Raw genomic sequence first — 23147 nt, 5'->3', positions numbered from 1 at the left:
TTTGATTTTTAAGCTTTTCTACAGAAAAGAAGGGTTTGTAAATAGCCTTTGTGTTTTGAAAAAGAGAGAAACAGACAGAATGACAACATTTCTCAGAGTGGGATGGCCCCAGGCACTTTCAAAACCATCAAATATTGTAAAATTCTTAGAAGCGTGTAGAGTTGCTATTCTCAGAATACATAGTGGTTGATGAAACATGCAAATACTTCCTTAAGCATATGGAGCAATTACTAGCTTTTTACACCAACGCCCTACCCTTCCCCAGGCCTCCAGCATGTTCTTCCACCTACAGTGTGCCACAAAACTTCCACTGCCCAGCTTTCACACAAGACCCTCCTTTACAGCGTCTTCACAATGCACACAGCAGACAATAAGCTCAGGGGGCAAGATGTCTGTCCTAAGAAACTCTCACCATAGAAGCACAGATGCACCAGTACCATAACACACACACATAGGACTGATAAAGGTGGGTGAGTGAACACAAGATATTATTATATGGGTCTAATTTGCAGACCCATTTTCCAGTTCTCAACTTTTTTCAGTCCATTATCTCACTGTTTTATGTCTAATTTATATTACAAGCCCGGTGGCACAGGGTTTTACCATTTTTATTTGTAAAATAACATCTACATGCCTACAGTGTAATAGAAGTAATAGAAATAATTACAATGATTGCTTCAGAAAATACAGAACTGAGTCAGCTTAACTGGAAGATCTATTTCAATGAGAATAATGATTGCTTCACAAAATTCATTATTGTAATTGGAAGTTAGCTTTTAAAGATAAAGTACAATGAAAACATAATTATTAGTTTCATAACTACTCAGATATCTACCCAATCTACCAATTAGACTTTGTCACCCAATCTGCACTTGAGAGCAGACAGGCATTAATTGGACAGGAGTATCCTGTTTCTTATTTGCATTTCAGAATAGTTTAGAGGAAAATCAACGTTTCATGGATTCTTCCTTTGTGGAATTGCTTTTCTTTGTTGGAGAAAGAATCTTAAAAAGATTTTAGAATCTTCATGAAGCACCCAACCCATTTTGACCTACATTATGAAACATTGGGTCAATTTCTATCCCCATATACATTTTGAAGTTCATGTGGGTTTTTTGTTTTGTTTTGTTTTGTTTTTGTTTTGTTCTTTTTTTCTCTTTTGATCTTTTGGTTTTGGTGGTTGTTGTGTTTTGGAGGTTTTGTAAATTGGTGATAGAGAAATAAAAGGGAGACTAGGATTTGGCCTAGTTTTCAGGTAGAACAAAGATGAAATCTGTCAACATCTTAGAATCTGCTTAGAATTTTGGAACATATCTTAGAAGTAGAAACCTAGCATGATGCCCCAGATCTCTCATGATCTTTGATTTCTCTGCTGCTCAACTGGTTGGAAACAAGTCCTGATGATATAATAACTTAAATTTGACTTTATGGAAATTGTGCAAACCCTGGCATTAAGATTCCTAATTAAAATCAGAATGCATTTGAAATAAAATGTGTGGAGTCTTTTATCTTTCTATTAGTAAATCTTCTATATTTGAGAGCAGACTGCTAAACTCACAAGATTATTCCGACTCAGTTATTCCATCATGTGTGCTCAGTGAAATAACCTTACAATAGCTGTAGAAATCCTGTAACAACCCTATAGACAGTAATTTGTATTTACATATGAAAAATATATGTAATGAATGCCAAAAAAAAGTAGTAAGTGCACACAGCTCTGCTCTAGAAATGCTGCTTTAATAATTTGATTGGAAGCAAGAAAACAAAAATATGTCAGGAGCATACCTTGGCAATGAGTGCTCTGAGTGTAGCAAAGCAATGAGTCAGGTAAGTGGTGCTCTGATCGAAGCCAAGAGAATTTACCAGGACCTTCAAAACTCCTCCCAAAAGATTATCTCTGCACTCTACCGCAAAGCTTGCCTACATATGGAGGAGAAAAACAATAACTGTATGAGACAGTTCAGCAAGGAACTAGAACATAGGAGCTGAAGTTCTGCTTTCCAGTCCATGAGACATCCAGGAGTTTAGAATTTGCAGTTTTTTCACTTGTTAACATCTGCTTCAGAGGAATTTCAAAACAATTCTGTAGTGATCAGGAAGACAGAGCAGAAAATGTCCCAAACATTTCCCAATTTCTGCACCCCCTCCAATGTATTTTTAAGCTCAGCCAGTTTCTGCAGTGATTCTTGAAGCTCTGTTCACATTTTGTCCAATCCTTCATGTACCTTGTATTAGGAACTGATCCTGTGATAGGCAAGCATCATCCTTTCCCTTGCCTCCTCATGCTCTGATTTCCTGGGCATCTAGGCTAATAGGCATACTATGTTCTGATCCAACCCACAACCCAAATACTGGGTAGACTAGGTGCTGTGAGTGGTGTCATGTGAAAACAATGCCCAGTACAACAACAGTCTAGTAGCTAAATGCTCCTCTACTAATATGTTTTCAAGCACCGAGTTTTCTCCTCACTATCTATGTGTAGTCCCAGAGTAGTATTCCCATATCCATGAATTTGGATTGTCTCTCCTAAACTGGGAGGTTATGCCTAAGCAGAGTCAACTATCACTTTTCACGGTGGTCAAAGGACCTGTGAAATTTTACTGCATCTGACTCCTAGCTGTTAAATACGTTCTGCACATTACATTGCTTTAGGAGGGCACATCTCTTTTCAGGACTCCAGGCAGGTGGGAGATACTTTCCTGCACAGAGCATTCAAGGTTAAATCTTTTTGTCTCTTAAATCCTTATGTCTAGGATCATACATGTGAGTATGATGTATGATGTATGATGCATGATGTGTGATGGCCCAAAGGCCATCCAGCACTGCAGTTCTAGATTTCTAATATCTTCAGCTACATTCCTGGCATAAATGAAGGTTTTTCTTCTCTCATCCTCTCCAAACTCCAGGATCATCGTAAGACAGTGGAAAAGGCTTTCAAAAACATCTACTGAAGACAAGGTGGTAGATTTCCCTTTTATTCACAGTAGTGCAATACCTATAGCAGAAAGGCCTTGTAGCGACAGCATAAGACGGGCAGCAATTTAATCTTTGGATTCATCTTCTTTTTTTTTCTCTTCAAGACTATACAAGTTTACAGAAGATCTTGAATTAAAATATTTTGCATTATCTAAGAAACAAAAGAAGAAATGAATCTTGCTTCCACTGCCTTCTGAGGGAGCAGGGACTGGTACCAAGCCAGCTCTGCCGTTTCTCACCTGGATGATGTTCTCTTGCATATCGAGAATGATCAGGTTAGCTTCAGTTGCCAAGTTTCCACTGATCAAGGCTTCTTGATCTAGCTCAGCTTTGGTCCTGCAAAAAGATGTCCTAATTTAAGCATGCAGACAGTACCCTGCAGACAGACAGCTGTTTAAACAAAGCCAAAATAGAAATGATACCATTCTGAATGATCCTGTAAGAGCAAACAATGACAATAGTGTTCAACAGTGTTTCTTCAAAACTATAGAGTCAGTTGAGGAAAGCTGATATTGTAGAAGGGAAGTCTCAAAGGGGACATCCAAAACTAGGCCTCTAGATAGCTCAAATAGATCCTTTTGCTTCCTTAATTGTCCTCTGGGTAATGGCTACTCAATATCATGTTCAATTGTTCAATACACTGCGCTGTAATTTCTGAATACATTGCCTGTAGCAGGACACAAAAACCTGAAATGGAATAAGGGTAACTGTTCTGACAATTTCAGAAGAAAAAAAGTAAAAACGGCAGACTAGGACAAAGTGGAAATTGCTTCAGTGCCACAGAAGCAGTGTTTAATGTAGGCAATTTAAAATGTTGATTCTTGAGACAGCAGGTCCACTGGGGTCAATACAGCAGTACCTCAGGCCATTTAAAAGAGAACTGAAATATGTATAAAAGATATAGAAAATGGTGGTTAAGGCAATGCATAATACCTTCTTCATTGAGACTTAAGGACAATGTCTGCAACATAGCCCCTCTGCAGCTGAATATTCTAAGCATAGGTGAAGCTCCTAACAAAAGTGCATTTTCAGACATCTCTTTTATGCCAGAAACACAAAGAGGAGGCTTTGTACTTTTCCCTAAACTGCTCAAAAAATGTTGCCTAGCCAGAGGATGCCTAGAGCTTGAGAATAGAGAATAGACTTGGGACAAATTTCCTAAGGTGCATTTCTGTGGTTGGAGCAACACTCTTACAATCACACTTCTGAGTGACTTCAAAATCTGTAGCAGCTCTGCTACATTCATTTACCCAAAAATAAAACCAGAAAAGTAGAGCCATCCTTTAGGGCACAAACAGATAATTCTGCTGACGGCTAGGAAAGGAAATCAGGGTAGTAATATGGTTACTATTTACAATGACTGACTCAAAGCAACAAAGAACAGAAGGATCTGCCAAAAGGATGGTGCTCTAATCAAGCCAGAGATCACTAAACATGAGCAAGAACTGAACAAATTGAGTGAACAGTATAGCTGTTTGAACCACTTCCAGCAACCACGGAGCCTTGCATATTGACCATCCTGACTAGATCTGACATGACACATAGTTTACAGCCGCTACTACAATCCCAAAACATTATCCTCCCTGACTCCTGCTAACAGTGCTTCTTGATATTAACACAGCATGTCAAACCCAGCTTAGCTGATTTCATGTGGCAAAGCATATACTACAGTACTGTATATAATGAAGAACCCACAGCAACACCAAAATAAATGTCATACCAAGCCTCTGTGGAGTACTTGATACAACCTGTATCACTAACTAGTGTTTTCCACACTGTTAAGAAGAAGAAAAAAAATGCATAGATAGCTATTTAAACTTCTCATTCACGTATTTGTGATCTCTGTTGTGTCATAGCAACAGCTACATTAACATTTTCTATTTTGTTCTCTTTGACAGAAGAGGGAAAGGATTGAAACTGCTGATTTTGTAATAAAATATCCTAAGAGAAAGAATAAAACATAAAATCCCCAAACAGTTTGGCTCTAATAAAAGCAATATGTCTTTATTAAATTACTTACTTATCTTGCCTCTCATTTGCCTGCCGCCACTGAGTCTGCTCCTTTCTCCAGCGCAGGTTTTCATTTAGCCCCGCTGATCTGTCATTCCCTAAGAGTGCAACATATGTCAGTGAGATTAAAGCAAAAAGCAACACCTAAAGTCTGATAACTCAGCAAGAGAAGGAGATATATTTCTGTAGCACTCTGTCAGAATTAAAACCATTCAACTTTACAGCTTCAAGGCTCTAGTAAAAAGACAGGACCCCATCACTTACTTCATTGAGGATTTTTAGAACAACCTTTTTTGCTATGAACAATTTGTTCTTACTGATAATTTTGACACCATTTCTTGGCTCTTGATTAGACACCACCACAATTTTTCAGAACATCTTAAAACTTCTTTCTTGGATCATATTCTTCACGTGAAAAGAGTTCAGTCCTAGCTACACCTTGGATAGTTGAAAGTTAAAGATATTTTTATCCACACAAAACCAACAAAGGTTTGCAAGAGAAAGGACTGTGGGTAAAAAATATAAGGATGAAAATGGGTAGTGTGCATAAAAACCAACAAACTCATTTATGTCTACAACCATTTGGGTTCCTCTCAAAAGACATGGGGAAAGAGAGGTATGAAGTACCAGCTGGTATTCTGCAGCGCTTCATCATTTCTCCTCTGGCTCCTTCACCTCTCAGTAAAGCCTCTTCTAGTCGGGCTTTAACATCTCGGGACTTCTGGAGTGCTTGGGTGCTAACTTTATCTGAGGTTTGCTTGCCCTGAAAGTAAAGTCAAACCAGTTGCTACCAATGCCTCCATCTTTGGACCTGAGTCCAAACTACATCTCCAGAATGAGACACAAGAGGAGAGATCTGTAGAAAGGGCAGAAAGCAATGAATATGACTGACTAACATACAAAGGCTAATAAATGTTGCAAATAAGGAAAGAGGTAGCATATGTACTGCTAAGAGACACAAAGATGTAGCTCAGTACTACAGAGAGAGAAATCAGAGTGAAGGTTATTTGCTCAGTTTCAGACAGACCCTCTCAGAGAGTCCTGAAATCAAGTCCCAGCTCTTAATTAAAGAGTCATCCTTAGTGTCCTGTCCACTACTTACAGGAGCTGTCAATATACTTCCCACCAAAAATAGCCCTCAAATACCCAGGTAAAGGAAAATAATAAAACAGCTTAAGCCAAAGTCATAGGACTTCCTTGAAGGTTTTGGCTGTATTTTGCTTGAAGGCTAGTGTCAGTTATTTTATCTCAATTAATTTGTCCATTTGCAGTATAGATTAGAAAAGTGCTAATCTAACCACTGCTGATAACAAATTTACCCCAGACAGCTGGAATTTATGGAAAAAAACCTGAACCAAAGCAGGACGACAAAACCACGCCATGTTTCACTTACCTTGTACTCAAAGCATGAGACACAAATGAAGAGAAGGTCTAAAATTCTGTTCAACTGCATGGGTGGAAGGTCTGCAATCCATTTCTGTATTAGATTCTGATCAGCATTCTTCATGATCCAGAGGAAACAGATCAAAAGATTACGAGTAGTTTCAGGACCTAATGTGGCACTCTGTCTGTAGGGCTAGAAGCAGATAAATGTCAGTTGAAAGAAGAAAAAGGAGAAGAAGGTCATTCAGGTGAAATAATGTTATTTAAATGATAGTCAAATCAAATCTCAGAACTGGACTTCAGTAAGTTTGACCTCTTCCAGGTTATAATTATTGTATTTTTTGAATGTATGTATCATTAGTGAAAGGTGCAGTTGAATGCATTTGAAAGACTGAGAGAGGCACAAGAGCATTGTTTGCTAGACATTTGTATTTTAATTTCCCTGGAATAATGTAGAAGAAGATTCTTTAACTGTTTGGTTTCCTCCTGCCATCTAGTTGTGTCAAACGGCACAGTAGATTAAAAAAAAAATGAGGAAAGAGATAGAGAGAGAAAAAGAAGGATCTGAGTCCTAGATCCATGTATTCAGCTGAGGCTGGAACTGGGAAGCAGTGTGGCACTCATTTGCTGATCTGGAAGTGAGTCTAGGCTGGGTGTGAAAATCGAAACAAATGTGGGAGAAAAAGAGAACTTTGTGTGGTAAAGCAGCAATTAAATGACTAGAAGAGAAGAGGAGAAGATGACAGGCGGAATATGAGGGATTCTTTGGGGCTGGAGGAAACAAAAATGCAGTTTCTCATGACTGTAGTTATTAGTGACAAGAAAGGATAAAAGGAGGAAAAAAGAAAGAGGAAAACAGATACAAGAAAGGAGACTGGTAGAGAAGTGGACATACCAGGGACACCAGAGGTATTCCAGAGTTCCTGATGTTGAACTGATTCCCTGCAATGGCAAGGGCCACATTTTGGTTGATTGCACCTGCAGACTCTTGTTCCTCTTCTGGGCTTCCTGTGCGTCCCTTTCCACTGCGGATATCTGAAACTAGATTTCAAATATCCCATTGGAACTTCAGGAGCAATCCAGTTGTTGCTGCTCACAGTTTTCCATTGGTCTGTAACCTAACAAAACAATTAGTACCTCCATCCCTGAGAGTGTTTGGCTGATGTACCAAGCCGTAAAAGAGGCACAGCATTAGCAAGACAGATTGCAGCTATCTGCAAAGACTGCCAAATTATTCAAATAAATAAAAGGTGGTAGCAAATGTGAGGTTGTCTCCGAAATTCAAAGCTAAACCAGTGCTTCATAAGACTTGGAACCACCCAGTTCCAAGAAAAGAATAAACATAGAAGCCATACATGGATTTGGTGATACTCAACAAAGTACGTAAGTCAGTACTAACAGGTGACAGGTGACATTGCCTGATGACTAAAGAAAAAGTTTAATTTCAAGTGTCTAGCTGCTTCTATTCCCTACTAGTCTTGACATCACTATCAGCAAATAAAGTTACTTATACCTAAGTTTTGTAAAAATATCCTCTGATTCTAAGCATCCATTTTGTGTTTTGCAAGTCCTGTGTTTCAGTGAAACTGAGTGACCAGCTGGACCCTGCGTGTTCAGAATGAGATCAGCAGCCTCTTGTAACAGATACTTAAAAAGAAGGACACTCTAAAACTTAGCCATATGGGTACACCTGGGCTTCCTCATAATATCTCTTTTCGTCTATGGTATGAGGATAATATTTAGATTAGATGAACGATGTGAGATCTGATTAGATAGTGTAGACTAAATACTTCGACCTTGTCAAACTGAAAGAGCTAAATAATACTTTCACATTACTAAGTTTTTTGTTCAGAAGTCTAAACACAAAATATTTTCAGGACAGTGACAAAAATATATTCTTCAGAGTTTATACCTTTAATTAATTAATTTTTGTATCATGTTAATAGCACTAAGGAACAATAGAAAAAGACGGAAAGAATACAATCCAATTTCTTTAATTGTGATATAACAGGATGTCAGTATCACTCTTGTTTTCTTCCCTACTGTCTGCTAAGCCTACCTAGATCTCAATATTTTATGCAGACCCTGTAGGCTTTATTTGCAAGATCATAAAATTTACACTAAGAGATATGTAGGAGTACTTACAGATTCATCTCTGGTCTATCATTTACTCATGAAGTGAGGACACCAAAGCTTTTCCTGTCTGTAAAAATCCAGTTTACTTCTAAGTAAATAAATATTCAGCTTTACTAGACCATAGGGAATCTCTGCACTTAGCGTGATCTCTTTTGTGTTTGATAAACTGCTTAAACAAGTCGCACTAAAAAGCTAAAAAATCCAAAGGGAAAAAGGTCTTACTTGTAAAATCATGGAGTTGTGGTAGTGAATCCAAAATTATACCAACCAAAGGGAGGTAAAGAGCTGCAATTTTAATCTTCACCTCTTTTTTGGAGCAACGTGGATCTAGGTCATGGGAACTCAGCAGGCTAAGGATAGCACTGACAGCTTTTCTTTGCACCTTGTTAATCCTGTTAACATAGAAACCATCCATGAGCTCCATTTATGGATTATGCACAAATCACTTATAAATCAAAGATGTAATAAACAGAGTGGAGATTAAAGAAACAAATTAATACACCAATATTAATTGGATAATCCCTTCCATTCTGATCAGAGATTCATGTTTCCTTCAAAAGACAGGTATCTTAAATCTCCAAGCTCCTTTACCACAATCAAGGAGTACCTAAGTCTTTCAAACTTCCCATAAAAATTCAGTATGGTGAAGAGAGGTGCTCAAAGAAAACCATCAAACTCTGGTGAAGGTTTGGTTAAACTCTTAAGCTCAGACAAAGGCATAAGTGTCTCAGAGAGAAGAGCAATCGAAATTTTGTGTTCTCAATTCACGTACTTAGCCAATACTATCACAATAAATAGCATATTTTTATTCACTGCGAGCAGATAAAACAATGACTGGGTCATTGCTGCGTTACAGAGTGACTCATTGAAAAGAGTGGGGGAAACAGGACTGCACTGGAATCAAAGTATGACCTTGCCAAGAGTAACAATGTGACTCAATTCCATTCTAAAATCTGCAAATTGAGATACACACCCCTCGCTGTCTGCGTCCAGCGCTGCTGCCAATTCAGTGAAAAGTAAGCCAGTCAGAAAGTGTTGCTGGCGATATTCGGCTGAGAGGTCAAACATACCAGTGATTTTCTGGTCCTGGAAACTAGAGCAGGAGCTGGAGTTCTGCAGAAGTATATTAGAAGTGTTAAAGTATGATCACCGAAATCAAGGCTTCTTAAAGAGGTTACAGTCACAGTCCATGTAGCTAACAGAAAATCTCTACCAGAGGAAAACCACAGACTTGAAGAAAGGTTGGACATTTTGGAGCAAAACAACTGGATGTGAAATAAAAACTATCTAATTTCAAATGAGTCTCTTGCTAGGATGCAATCTCATCCTTTTCATTCTGTACCAGCAACTCAAGTACTTGACATTTTTTGAGATGTAAAATTCCTACCCTGTATTCACTCATTTCGAAAGGATGTGAAGTGAAAAATTTCTCCATGTTTACAATTCTTAATATTGCTCTTACTATTGCAGAGCAGCCATTGTGTATCATACAGCAAGAGGCTGCCTATACATTAAGTGGGACTTTGGTGTCTTCAGCATCCATGATGCCTAGCACGGAAGTAAGGCCAGGAAAGATGTGAACAGTGTTTCCTTTCAGCCTAGAAATCCTTGGCTGAGCTTGCTGGCAGCTGGCACAATTTAGAACAGCCTTCAAACTGCTGTAACTTAGAGCTTTGACTGATATACAGCCAGCCCAGGAACGGAAAGTTGCTGCTATATATGTATTGTGAACTTCTTAGCTTCTCCAATCACCGGTGTGTGCCACAGGTCACCTGGAATGTTTTTGTCACCCTGATCAGGTGAGTAGAAGTCTTAAACTCTATTTCCCACTGCAACTTCTTGGTTGTAAGAGTCCAGATTTAGCTTTTAATTTATACTCTTCAATATTCTTCCCCAATATTTCTGCCAGTCACCTAAGAATAGTCCCAAAACACAAACACATAAAGTATCAGTATACCGCACAGCGGCAGCTGCCTTCCAGCATATGGGGTCAAATAAGACGCATGTCTCTGAGCAGCCCCGTATTTGTGCTTCAACCCACTCAAATTCAACCTCAAGCAGACTGTACTATGGCTGCACTATGTTTGTGTGGAATAACACTAAAGTGTAGAGCACCCATTAAGTGCATTTGGCTTTTCTCCAAGAATTTAAAGAGATTTATTCACAAGGCCATATTTCTCCCTAAAATCTCACTCTAGGTAGGCAGCACTCCTGCTGACAGATCAAAATTACTGCAAGGGTGGTCAGCTAACCTATTAAATCATCCAAGGGCCAAAAAAATAGGTTACTCCTAAAGGAGAGAAAAAGTTGAGGATGTTGCTTGAAGGAAAGATTAATTAAACTGGTGTCTTCCCAGCTCTGACTTGCTAGAACTAGTTATAAAAGCTATGCTGACCTTTTTTTGCCTCATAAGCAGAAGAGTCACATTTCTCGTTCTTTGGCATCTGGGATTAGCATTAACCAAATATACTGGGAAACCTCAACTCTAAGACCTTCAAGCTTTACTTTTAAGACCAGGAAAAACTTCAAGAAAATACTGTATACTATTATTGACCTGTGAGAACCCTTAAGGTATGAGATGTAGCATTCAACCAATTCTTTGGCAATGATACTTGAAAAAGAAACCATGAATTTTAACTGCTCCATTACTCTGAGTGTTTTTGTACTTCCCATTGTTTTTAGTTTCAATTCTATTCCCCTGTCTCCAAGGGTTATGGCAGTTATGGAGCATTGCACTGAATTGCTTCGTTCCAGTCCTGACCCCTGCAAAACTGCTGACATGGAAAACAGACAGGCTAGCACCCTTCGATAGAGGGTTTGCCCCATAGTAAAAAAGCAAGATACCATCTAAGTAAAATGTAGAGAAGAGCGCAAGACTGGCAAAATAGTGTGTGGCATGCCAGTCAACATTTCTCTTTTGAATGTGTTCATGAACTCCATGGTCAGGAAGGTCCTGATATTCAGGAAATCTAGAGTTGTGTCAGTATCAGGCCAAGTCTGGAAAAATCTGCATGTACTGGGGATGACATCCTGGGAGAAATGAGAAATGATGGATACTGCTTGGAGAGATCTACTCAGGATACCTGAGTGTTTCCACACAGAAAATCATAAAGTTAAAAACAAAAAGGAAAACACTGTCCAAACACAGAGAAATCATGGACAAAGTCATAGCAACATGTGTACTACTGCAGGGGGGAGGAACCCAGAACAAAGAATGCTGCTACTGGAAAAAGAAAATATGATAATCCTGCTCTAAGCAACAGGAAGGTGCAACAGAAATTCACTATTCCAGGATATTGAAAAATGCAGTGTATTACTCACTAACTTCATAGTGGTAACATCCACATCCACTTGGAGAATTAGAAGATCAGTTAGAAGGCAAACACACAGAAAGTTTTCTGTGCACTGCTGCATGCCATAATTCTCCAAAACAGATAATGAAATTCACAGAATTCAGAGAATATTCAAAGTTGGAAGGGACCAACAAGGATCATCAAGTCCAATTCTCAACTAAATGGCCCATACAGAGATCAAACCCCCAATCTTGGTGTTATTAGCACCACACTGTAACCAAACTTGTGGTTGTGTATGGATGGGATAAAGGTGTGCCTGTAAATTAGCCTTCAGAGCTATGTTCCTTTTCGACCTGCTATGTCTACCTTAACAGTCATTTTCTGTGTGCATGTTTCTAGAAAAGCACATATCTGGGTCATGTTAAGTTTTAACTTGTGTAGATGCAGTTTTGCAGTAGTACTCCTGTTCCTCCTTCTTTTTTCAAGAGGTAAGTTTTTCTCCCTGATCCAACAGTGCCTAATTTGAAACTAAATATTTGAATGCAGAGCAACAGAAGGCTTTCTCTACATGTGTGCTTCATGTGACATTCATACAATATAGAATCATAGAATCGATTGGGTTGGAAAAGACCTCCGAGATCATCGAGTCCAACCCTTGGTCCAAATCCAGTCCATTTACTAGATCATGGCACTCAGTGCCACGTCCAATCTGCGTTTAAAAATCTCCAGGGATGGTGAATCCACCACCTCTCTGGGCAGCCCATTCCAATGCCTGATTACTCTCTCTGTAAAGAATTTTCTCCTGATATCCAGCTTAAATTTCCCCTGGCGCAGCTTAAGCCCGTGCCCCCTTGTCCTATTGCTGAGTGCCTGAGAGAAGAGACCAACCCCCACCTGGCTAGAACTTCCCTTCAGGTAGTTATAGACGGTGATGAGGTCACCTCTGAGCCTCCTCATCTCCAGGCTAAACAACCCCAGCTCCCTCAGCCTCTCCCCGTAGGACTTATGCTCCAGTCCCTTCACCAGCCTTGTTGCTCTTCTCTGGACCCGCTCCAGCACCTCAATATCCTTTCTGAACTGAGGGGCCCAGAACTGAACACAATACTCAAGGTGTGGCCTCACCAACACAGAGTACAGGGGAAGGATCACTTCCCTGCTCCTGCTGGCCACACTATTTTTGATACAGGACAAGATCCCATTGGCCTTCTTGGCCACCTGGGCACACTGTTGGCTCATGTTGAGCTTCCTGTCAATTAGTACCCCCAGGTCCCTTTCTGCCTGGCTGCTTTCCAGCCACTCTGTGCCCAGCCTGTAGCACTGCAGGGGGTTGTTGTGGCCAAAGTGCAGGACCCGGCACTTGGCTTTATTGAACTTCATCCCATTGGAATCAGCCCATCTCTCAAGTCTATCCAGATCCCTCTGCAGAGCCCTCCTGCCTTCCAGCAGGTTGACACTCCCTCCCAATTTGGTGTCATCAGCAAATTTGATTAAATGGATGACTACCTGGGAGGATAAGGAGGGAGAAGGAGATGCTGGAGCAGATGCAGATGTCATGAAGAAGAAGTTCAGATTGAGGTAATGCTCATGGCTGCAGAGAATTCTCAGGAACTCAAGTCTCATGGAAATCAGGGTGGAGAGTGAATTCAGCTTGTTTGAAAGCTAGAAAAACAAACAAAATAGTGTAAAGCGATGGGCATTTACGTGCAATTACCATGCAGTGAAATATCCTGCTCCCTGAAAAGGAAATAGACATATAGCCCAACATACATTAAAACATTCACTGTACCTAACTAGCTTCCATACGTTATCTGCTCTTCGTTTCACAGTGATGGTGTCTCTCCCCCCGCTCCCAAGCTGACTTCCCAAGTTCCCAAGAGATAATAAATTGTTTCTTTCCTTTTTCGTCCCAAAAGAAAAACAGACAATATTTTTCTCTTTTGCCTAACACAAAAATGAAAAACAAACTAAACTTTTCTGAGTCTGTGTCAAACTCATAAAAAGTCCTGCTAAGCAACACAGGGCATCAGTGCTCTTGTCATATCTCTTCATATCAGCAGTGACATCAGTGAAGTATTGTACATACTACAGGAAATGGGATGGTAGCCACCTTGCATTCTCCTACCATCAGCTGACAGACGGCCTTCCATTGGCAGAAAACTACAGCATGTGTAAGGGTTCACAAAATAGAAGGAAACGTTCCCCTTCAAATACAACAAATAATCTTGTCACAACATCCTGCATCATCATCTATTTCTAATTTTTTGGAGAAGACAGAGGTGTATCATTTTGGTTGACTACCCCAAATCTAAATACTGTCCTCACTGCAATAGAGGACTCAAAGACTAAAAGTTGATCTGTATGGCCTGCAGACCCTACTGCTAAGGGATGTAAAAAAGTAAGGGAAGAAAAGTGGTTCCATGGATGCTCTGCAGCAGTGCAAAGTATGACATTTCTAAAAGAGTCTTCACCTCCACTCAATTGTTTTTCCTGCAGACTACAAATCAAAAGAGGTTTAAACTCACTGCATATGCAATAGGAAATAGGAAATTTACCTGGACCTTTAACACAACTCAAAGGATCTTGATGGATAAACTAATCAAACAGAACAGAATACAGGACTGGTCATAAGCCAAATGCAATCCCAATCATGCATGGTGCCTACCTGATTGCAGTAATGTTTGATGAGATTGAACACAAATCCTCGGTCCATTAAAGAAAGAAGATCATACAAGAAAAATGCCAGGCTGATATTAATTTTTTCTGCTTGTTCACTTTCCTTGAAAAAAAAAAAAGAAAAAAATCAGTTTTGATGTATAAAACTTACATAAAGGTGGAAGACTTTATTTAGACTCATGAAAAAGTAGCATAGGGGCCAGCTCCCCTCATCTCATGGGACATAAAGAACAAGATTGTTTCGGCTCTCCAGTTCACATAATCTTATTAAAATTGCACAAAATCACTTCTGTAAATTATTTCAAGTCTTGTAGCTTTCATAGAGCAATATCATGGGATGAATGAACAAGTTCATCTATGCAAACCTTTGGGGTGACAACAATGAAATAGAATGTGAGACTGTTCTGAATTCCCTATTGGCTGCAATCCTGCATATGACTTTTTTTTTTTTTTTTTTTTGCCTATTGAGTGTCAGAGAATGCCGGTTCAGGTACTTAAAACATAAAATATTGCTCTAAAATATTAATAAAAACCTGTGCTGTCTTTGCTGATGGAATGCCAAGTATTTTGTTTAGAAATTCTAAGTATAAAACTTACAGTAACAAAACACTGCTAAGATAAATCTTGAGAGGTTTATTATTCAGCAGCTAAGCTGTTGCATGCTTAGAATTGGCCTGATTACCAGAGATACACAGCCTCAAGTAACAATCACACAGAACTTAATGTGGTCTCTAAAATGAGGCTACAGTTACTTCAAACATATCAATTTAAATCATAAAATCTCAGTAGCATATGTAGTTTCCCAAGAGGAATTAATGGAGATGCCTGAGGGATCTGCACTCATTTAATGTTCAGAGCCTTCAGGTGAGCTCACTCAAAACTGACAGAGGAGATGACTGAGAAAAATATTGCCCCTACTGGCACCTCTGACTAGTGAGAACAGGTGTGCCTCACCTCAGGGTGGCCACAATTTAATTCTTCATTTTTCAACCTTTTTGTTGCTCTTCAGGAATACACAGTACAGAATTTACACAGCAAAATATTTCTCTGTGTGAAGAAAAAACTAGGTTCCACGACCTTATTGGATAGGCTAGCATATGCCAGACATATAACTGTAGAAATCCAGGGCAATCTGACATGCTCAACCACGTATCATAACATTGATTATTACTGCTTGGATTTAAAAATCAAACGCCCATTACCTACTGCTTGTACAACTAACCAATGGCCCTAATTCTGAAGACACTGCAGTGGGATTTTCACACATAAGCAGGTTCTATCAAACTCACTCTATCAAAATCGAATTGAACTAACAGGCCACAAAAACTTGTGTATTTCTTGTAAGGAAGCAATAAATACTAGTGTGTTAGCAGAGACTACAGTTCTGTTAAAATATTTTTAATGTAACAAATTTTTATTTCATAACGTATTTAAAAAAAAAAGTCACTGGTGCCTTAAGTAAACATTTATGTGGAAATGATTTCTCTGCACGTGGCTATCAAGGAAGCACATCAAATGACTGAGCAAAGGCTAAAGCTTTAGGAACAACTTTCTGGTGGACAGTGACAACCCCTTCTGCCTTTCTCTGCTTCCATTTGTCTGGTCTTGCCTTTTCCCAGTTTCTGCTCCTCAACAGCACGGCAGCGCACACTTGGAGAAAGTGGATTAGGAAACTGAGCTGGCTGGTAAGTGATATGGCAGGCCAGCTCTCCAGCCTGCTCTGCTCTGTGGCAGAGCACTTTGCTGGGCTAGCACAGTGCATTTGGCAGCTCTGGGACATGAAAACAAGTTGGTTGCAACAACTAAGCAAACAGTGACTCAGTGCCTATCTGTAGCCTAAATTTTGTCTACAGGCCAGTGTGGAGTGGTATCAGTGCTATAAGCTGACAGTAGCAATGTTAAAATATAAATTGCAATTTGTGATCCCTTCCAATTTATAATCTGTTATATCAGTGCAACTCGTTAAAAAGAGAAAGAATTTCATGGGACTTAGGGCTTATTTTTTGTCTTTAATTTTCAAGTAGCCAGTGCCTCTTTACAGAGATCAGGGGTTAGATCACTTGCTTTTGCAACCCTCATGAGGAACTCTGCCTTAATATTGCAGAGTCCACTGCTACAGAGAACTCAAACGAGGAATAAAACACAATGCAGTAGGAATGAAAGTGACTGTAAAGGGGGATAAGAGCAAGAAGCCCTGCTTGGGCTGCAGTCTGATGCTCTGTCTAACCTGGCATAAAGCATCACTGCCACTGAAAATGGATGCTCAGCCTTTCCTGTCAATGGGAAAGGGAGTTCTCTCCCTGTATGTTGCAGCCACACTGAGAAGCAAGCTGGGGAACTGAGCTGAAGAAAAACGATCTGCCAAAGGAGTGCAAGGCTGACCTTTGCCTTGCCACAACTCTAACTTAAGATCCATGTGAAAATATTGCCTCAGTATTGGCCTAATTCTAGCAAGACTCCTGAAGTTTAAATGGGATTAAATATAGCTCAGGGTTACACAAGGTCAGTAGCAAGGATCCATGCTGATTATGCCATGCACTTACTTTTGGTGGTTTGACTAAAAGTGCAGCAATCTCTGAAGTAATCACAGTAACTATAGTGGTAATATCATCTTTGAAGCGATCAGAAAACCGAGTTCTTCGTGGGTTGTCTTGCTTCTCTATGTTATGAACATACTGAGCCATACTTTTTATCTGTAAAGCAGAAAAAAAACCTAAAAAAATGCCCAAACCAGTAAAATACTGCTTTAAGTTTGTTCATGGAAGTAAGATTTCCTACTTCTTTTTCCCTCAATGTAATCACTCGTCTTCTCAGAGCTGTTGTGATAAATCCTACTTATAGTGGCAATGACAACAGAGAGCTTAAGACTCAAACACAGACAGGCATTGATTTCTGTCCATATTCATGGAGCTGGCTACTCTCAGCACCTGAAATCAGAATCACCCTCCCCCAGCCCCTTACATCTGCAGTTCTGAAATGCTGCTGTTTGCATCTTTTTCCCTCCATGATGGACAGGGAGTGACATGTGTGGAATTCTTATTTTTTGACCTGATGTTGGGTTACATATATGCTGCCAGTGGAAATCAGTATGCAATTTCCACTGACATACATCACCTCAGGGCTCTGTAAAACTGTGCGTTTGTGGAGCTTTGTCACTGCTCCCATGTTATTAACAAAATGGAAAAGACAGGAACAGGTATTCACAGAAAAGGAAGGGCTTGGTTTGATGAGTGTCTCAGTCTTTTGGAAGCTGTGGACCACTGCTCATGTAGTTCATGCAGAACTTTGCCACCACAGCCTTCAGTGTGGAATGGGGGTGAATATGAAGAATTCTTTAGTTGTATTTCCATTATTTGAGACCTTCCTTTTGCAGTGGGGCTGAATAACTAAAGAGGTCACCACCCAACTAAATCTGTGCCTGAAGTACCTACTGCATTTCACCATTAACTAACTGTGAAATATCACTGTCAAATCTTACCAGGAGCTCAAAGAAGAACCAGGCATACTTGAAGACAGATTCTCTCACCATGCCTGTGCTGACCACCATCTGCAGTGCCAGCTCCTCGTGGAAATGCTAGATAATAAACACAGACTGTTGGAAAATGGCTTCTCAATGAGCTCGTCTTCCATTTTCAACATTTCCCCATCTTCCCTGTGGGAAACTCCTCCATACTGGGGAGTCTGCAGCTGGATGGGGATGTGCGGATGTAGGATAAGAAGGCAGATTTGACCAAAATGACATTTAAAGAATGTTAGTGACACACAGACTTTGGGACCCATTTTTCTGTTGATCCAGAACTCCGAACAACTGAACAGGGAAATGCCTTTGGTCTATCCTCAGGCCACTGGCTGTTTGTATGACAGAGAGCAGTCATGTTTCCCACTACCCACTAAGCGTTTTCATTTAGCACATCCATGTATTTTTGAGAGGAGGCAGAAGTAAGATTGAGTCTGTGGTGGGAGGGAAGGATACAGCAATAACCACAGCAGACCTTGTATAGAGGTCAGGATGGAATTTCTTGGTTCTAAAAGCTACAAAAAGGGACAAAGAAGAACACTCTACAGAAGAAAGAGGTGGCAAATACTTCTGAATGGAATTTACTGTAACATGTAAAGGCAAGTATCCAAGGGTAAACAGCAGTGGAAAAGCTCTAAGATCTTGAGAAAGAGAGCAAAGTAGGATCCAAACAGGCTGCTACTTGTCTAAATCTGTCCTGGAAAAACAGTCTAAAGACTCTGGAGCAGAAGCAGAAAAGTTTGAGTAATATTTACCCAATGATTCAATATTCCACCACAAATGCCTTGTTTGATAAAACTGGTTGTCATTCTGTTCTGTTTCTCCCCTCTCCTCATTTAGAAATGCCAATTGCCAGCGCTGCCACAGGATGCTCCATGTTCTGTTAATGAGTTCCCTCCCACACAGTGGTACCTTTTTAGCCTACCTTTTTATTGGATGGTCTTGGGTTTGCACAAATACTTGACATGTCATTTGTCCCTTCAACATAGTAAGACATCCGACTGGAGCTGTGATCCACAGGCTGGGGGACACAGTCAGAAGAAAAGCATAATAGTAAGTTAATAAATGACTTAACAGAGAAGAAATCAGCAGCAGCGGGTTGTTTGTTGGTTGGTTTTTTCTTTGTTTTTTTTTTGTTTGGTTGGTTGGTTTTTTTGGTGGTTGTTGTTGTTGTTTGTTTTGTTTTGTTTTGGGTTTTGGTTTTTGTTTTTTGAGGGTTTTTGTTTGGTTTTGGATTTTTGTTTGTAGTTTGTTGGATTTTTTTTTTAAGGTATGCACAGGTGTTCACCTAAATAGTTCTTTTCTTTCCTTCTCCCCATCCCTCTTCCCACTGGAGGCTGAAGACCCCCTGAAAGCACGAGCCACAGGAGGGTGCAAATGCCAGCACTGCCATCGCGTGCCCAATGGCAGCACTGCAGCTGTACTTACGAAGATACGATTCACCCTTGAAAAGGGTGTATATTTATCCTCTGGTGCTATATCTGAAATTAATTAGTCTTCCTTCCTTTAAAAGCAACGCAAATTAAAAAGGCAGTGAAACAGCAGTAGCCAATTGTAAATTGCCACATTTATCAACGGGATGGAGTTGTAATATGAAACATTTTAATTTTGTGTTAATTTGGAAGCATGCCTTGAGCTCTGGGGTTTGGGTTCACACCACCCTCCCCCCCCCCCCAGGACAGAGTACATTACAGTAAAAGTCATAAGGCTATTAAATTCAAGTCTATGTTATTAAAAGTTGCTATGGGTGAATACATGTGCCCATATGAACAAACCAAATAAACCGTCAAAGCCTGTGCATCATACTAGTTCTGGTTTCATTTGCCAAAGACAGGCACCCATTCACTTTAACCAGAAAGACACACGGTCATTCAATGGAGAAAAGACTTCAAAACGTTTCTGAAAATAACCTACTCGAGAAGCAGTATTTTACAAATGTAACACAAAGAAAAGCGAGGTGGGGTAGGGTTCAGAGCTCATCAGACCTGCTGCTGTAGAGCACTGCCAGGGCTGCAGCTAGCAGCAGGCTCCCTGCACAGGTCAAAAAAATCCTGCTTTTGCCAGAGGCACAGCTTCCCAGCTCCAGCTGAATGGGAACCTCTAGATTTTGGTTCCCCAGAGAGCTGAGCATAACTATCTTCATAAAGCTCTGAGATGAGCCTGGGATGCTGCAGACCAGGAAGCACCAGGTACCAAACAGGGAAGCAAAATCCTGTTTCTCAGAGTCATCAACCTTTCCATCCTGCAAGCTGTTGGTGGCATATGTAGTTGCGGATGAGAAAGCCAGAAGAAGCTTGTGTTTCATTCTGTGGTTGGGTGAAGCAGTTTGAAAACACCAGTTACAAACTATGTACATGGCACCTGTACTATAGCCAATATAAAATTATAGGGCCAGTGTCATATAATTGCCTACTTTTTTTTTAAACAGGAAACTATTTAACACCAAACATAAAAATAAATATGTAAATAAAAAAATAGAAGAAGGAAAAAAAGAAAAGAAAAAGAAAGAAGGTCTGTGGCTGCACTGACTCTGTGCAACTTGAAGCAGACCAGTCAGCAGATATGAACAGAACCTAAATATCTGGAATAACAGGAGAGTGAGGCATGTCAAAAAACCAAATCCCTCAGTGGGAGGTCTGAGCTACAAACAAGAGACAGAGTTCCTACCTCTTGCTCTTCACTGATAAGAAACATCAGAATTTAGCACTGGGATTTAACATGGGTCTATGACACATCAGATAAACAGCAAATGCTTCTGGTGATACATACCAGAAGCATCTACAAGATGCAAATCCAACCCTCAAAGACAAAATCTAGATTATTAAGTTTTGGACTGTACCACTCTCCTGATATTTGACTTTGTTCTCTTACCTTGGATGACATGATGTTTTTGACCTCCTCATCAGTAGCAGTTTGTGTAACAGTGATGTCAGGATTGCTGCAGCTGATCACTCGGCTCTGCAGGAGTTTACTTCCAACAGACATTGCGGAAGTGCGTCCAAATGTGTAATAACGAGACTCAGTCGAAATGGTACTGCTGCCTGCACCTGCCCATAGGGAGATGTTTGAATTAAGACTAAAGGACATATATATGAGACAAACATGAGATTCAAGCCAGTTTTGCTCAGTGCTGTTATAGCATTTTGAAAAGATGAAAGCTTCTGAAAATCCCACCACCAACTGCTTCAATAACAAATTACACAGGCATTGAATGACAAGGTGCAGATATTATCGCAGTTGACAGCTCACAGGGTGATTGCACAAGTAGTAACAAAAGATTAATATGGCTACCTGAGCAGCAGCACTATTACAATAGCTCTTTCTTCCCTTCAGATCCTTTTAATTTGCTGTAGATGAAGACAATATTCACAGGCCTAAACACAAAATACCACCTTCAATATATAACATTTAACACTATGTGCAAAGTGTCCAAGGAGGCAGGGAGCACTGCCATCAGGAATTTCACTAAATGATTATCTAGTTTTCAGTTTCACTATGGACCTTATTTTCCAAGGATAAAGAATTTCCAAGTGTATGCGAACTCAGAGATTTTAGCACATCATAACATCAGCCTAAATGTCCCTCAAGGGGGATTTAAATGAATACTTGCAAGAGAAAAAGGTGTACGTATCTTTAGCTCCCATGGCACAGCTGCTTGATGGTAAGTCATTTAATACATACCAATTGATTAAATTAATCCTGTAGGCTTTAGGACAATGACTGCAGCAGAATAACAGAGTGGTTGAGGTTGGAAGGGCCCTCTGAAGGCCATCTGGTCCAAACCCTCTGCTCTAGTAAGATCCCCTTCAGTCAGCTGCCCAGGACCATGTCTAAACTGCTTTCTGCTATCTCCAAGATGAGAGACTTGGGCAACCTCTCTGGGAAACCTGTGCCAGTGCTCAGACATCCTCACAGGAAAGAAGTGCTTCCTCATGTTCACTGTGTTTCAGTGCGTGCCCATTGCCTCTGATCTTGTCACTAGGTGTCACTGGAAACAGCCACGTTCTGTCTTTTTTGCACTCTCCCTTCAGCATCTTGTGTACGCTGAAGATCCTTCCTGACCATTCTCTTCTCCAGGCTGAACAGTCCCAGCTCTCTTAGCCTTTCTTCACTGAAGAGACACTCCAGTCCCTTTGTCACCTTTGTCGCCCTTGGCTGGTCTCTGTCCAACATGTTCATGTGTCTCTTGTACTGGGGAGTCCAAAACTGTACACAGCACCCTAGGTACGGCCTCAGCAGGGCTGAGAAGAGGAGAAGGATCATCTGTCTCAACCAGCTGGCCAGTATACAGCATTTTATCCTCTCATGACATCCTTAATATAATGGAGAAATTGGTTGAGCTTGGCCCTATACCACTTGGCAGTAAGTTAGTTTGCACAGAAAGTAATTTACCGATGTACAGGCCAGTAAGAAATTGGCATCTTAAGGTCATTTTAATTTATGAAGGAAATTCCCCTGGAGAAAGCTTCAGTTTAGGCAACATCTCTTGCTTTCATCTTCATTAAGCTACAACATTGCCTGAAGCTGTGGAGTTTTCTCACCTCAACCCTGCATCTTAAATGAACAACTGAGAGATGGAGATTATGAGTGGCAAGTCCATGTTGCTCTTTGCAGCGCTGATATTCCTGAGCTACCTCTGAGAAAAATGATACATCAGAACAGTACAGTGCTTAAACAGTATGCAGTTAGGGTCTGAGAAGTTGTTTGCTATCTTATAGATCAGTTCCTTAGGTCCTCCTCTTACAAGTATCATGCTGAATAGCATGTATCAAGAAAAAAGAATACTTTTGCAACCCTTGCACCAATAATACCTGGTTTGACCACTTCCCTTTGAGGTTCTGGCAGACGAAATATGTAGTACACATAAGATGCCAAGAGGCAATTCCTCCCATGCTGATCTTTGCTCAGCTCTTTGCTGTTGTGAAGACTGTTCACTATTGCAACCACAGATTCAAAAGCAAACTGTGAGAAGTTGGCTGTGAAACAAAGACAAGAATTAGTGTCAGGGTATAATACTGAAGGGTATAATGTAATTAGGTGAGGGCATTCTTTGCAGCAACAACTAATCCTATAAGCTTCAATTCAATCCTTTAAAAATTCAGAGCTCTAGACAGTAAGTGCTCTACCTGACCAGACCTAAAGTCTACATAGGCCAATAA

At 40.2% G+C, this 23147-nt stretch overlaps 1 protein-coding gene across 3 annotated transcripts in view; it reads right to left on the bottom strand.

Moving 5' to 3' along the window:
* Positions 1 to 23147, bottom strand: part of DOCK8 (dedicator of cytokinesis 8) — an 88358-nt gene that overhangs the window by 17473 nt on the left and 47738 nt on the right. For all 3 annotated transcript variants that reach the window (XM_064641078.1, XM_064641079.1, XM_064641080.1), the window contains 15 exons: positions 22800 to 22964; positions 20860 to 21035; positions 18914 to 19009; positions 17950 to 18045; positions 17015 to 17164; positions 14461 to 14574; positions 13302 to 13457; positions 9479 to 9618; positions 8728 to 8897; positions 7265 to 7410; positions 6380 to 6562; positions 5614 to 5749; positions 4997 to 5084; positions 3216 to 3312; positions 1786 to 1920 (listed from right to left, as the gene is read on the bottom strand). In XM_064641078.1, coding sequence (XP_064497148.1) covers positions 1786 to 1920; positions 3216 to 3312; positions 4997 to 5084; positions 5614 to 5749; positions 6380 to 6562; positions 7265 to 7410; positions 8728 to 8897; positions 9479 to 9618; positions 13302 to 13457; positions 14461 to 14574; positions 17015 to 17164; positions 17950 to 18045; positions 18914 to 19009; positions 20860 to 21035; positions 22800 to 22964 — 2048 coding nt within the window. The remainder of the gene's footprint in view (positions 1 to 1785; positions 1921 to 3215; positions 3313 to 4996; positions 5085 to 5613; positions 5750 to 6379; positions 6563 to 7264; positions 7411 to 8727; positions 8898 to 9478; positions 9619 to 13301; positions 13458 to 14460; positions 14575 to 17014; positions 17165 to 17949; positions 18046 to 18913; positions 19010 to 20859; positions 21036 to 22799; positions 22965 to 23147) is intronic.

This window comes from Pseudopipra pipra, chromosome Z, assembly GCF_036250125.1.
Source record: "Pseudopipra pipra isolate bDixPip1 chromosome Z, bDixPip1.hap1, whole genome shotgun sequence".
In the NCBI taxonomy this organism is placed as follows: Eukaryota; Metazoa; Chordata; class Aves; order Passeriformes; family Pipridae; genus Pseudopipra; species Pseudopipra pipra.
The sequence above is the reverse complement of the archived record's forward strand: the minus strand, read 5'-3'. Positions and strand labels throughout refer to the sequence as shown.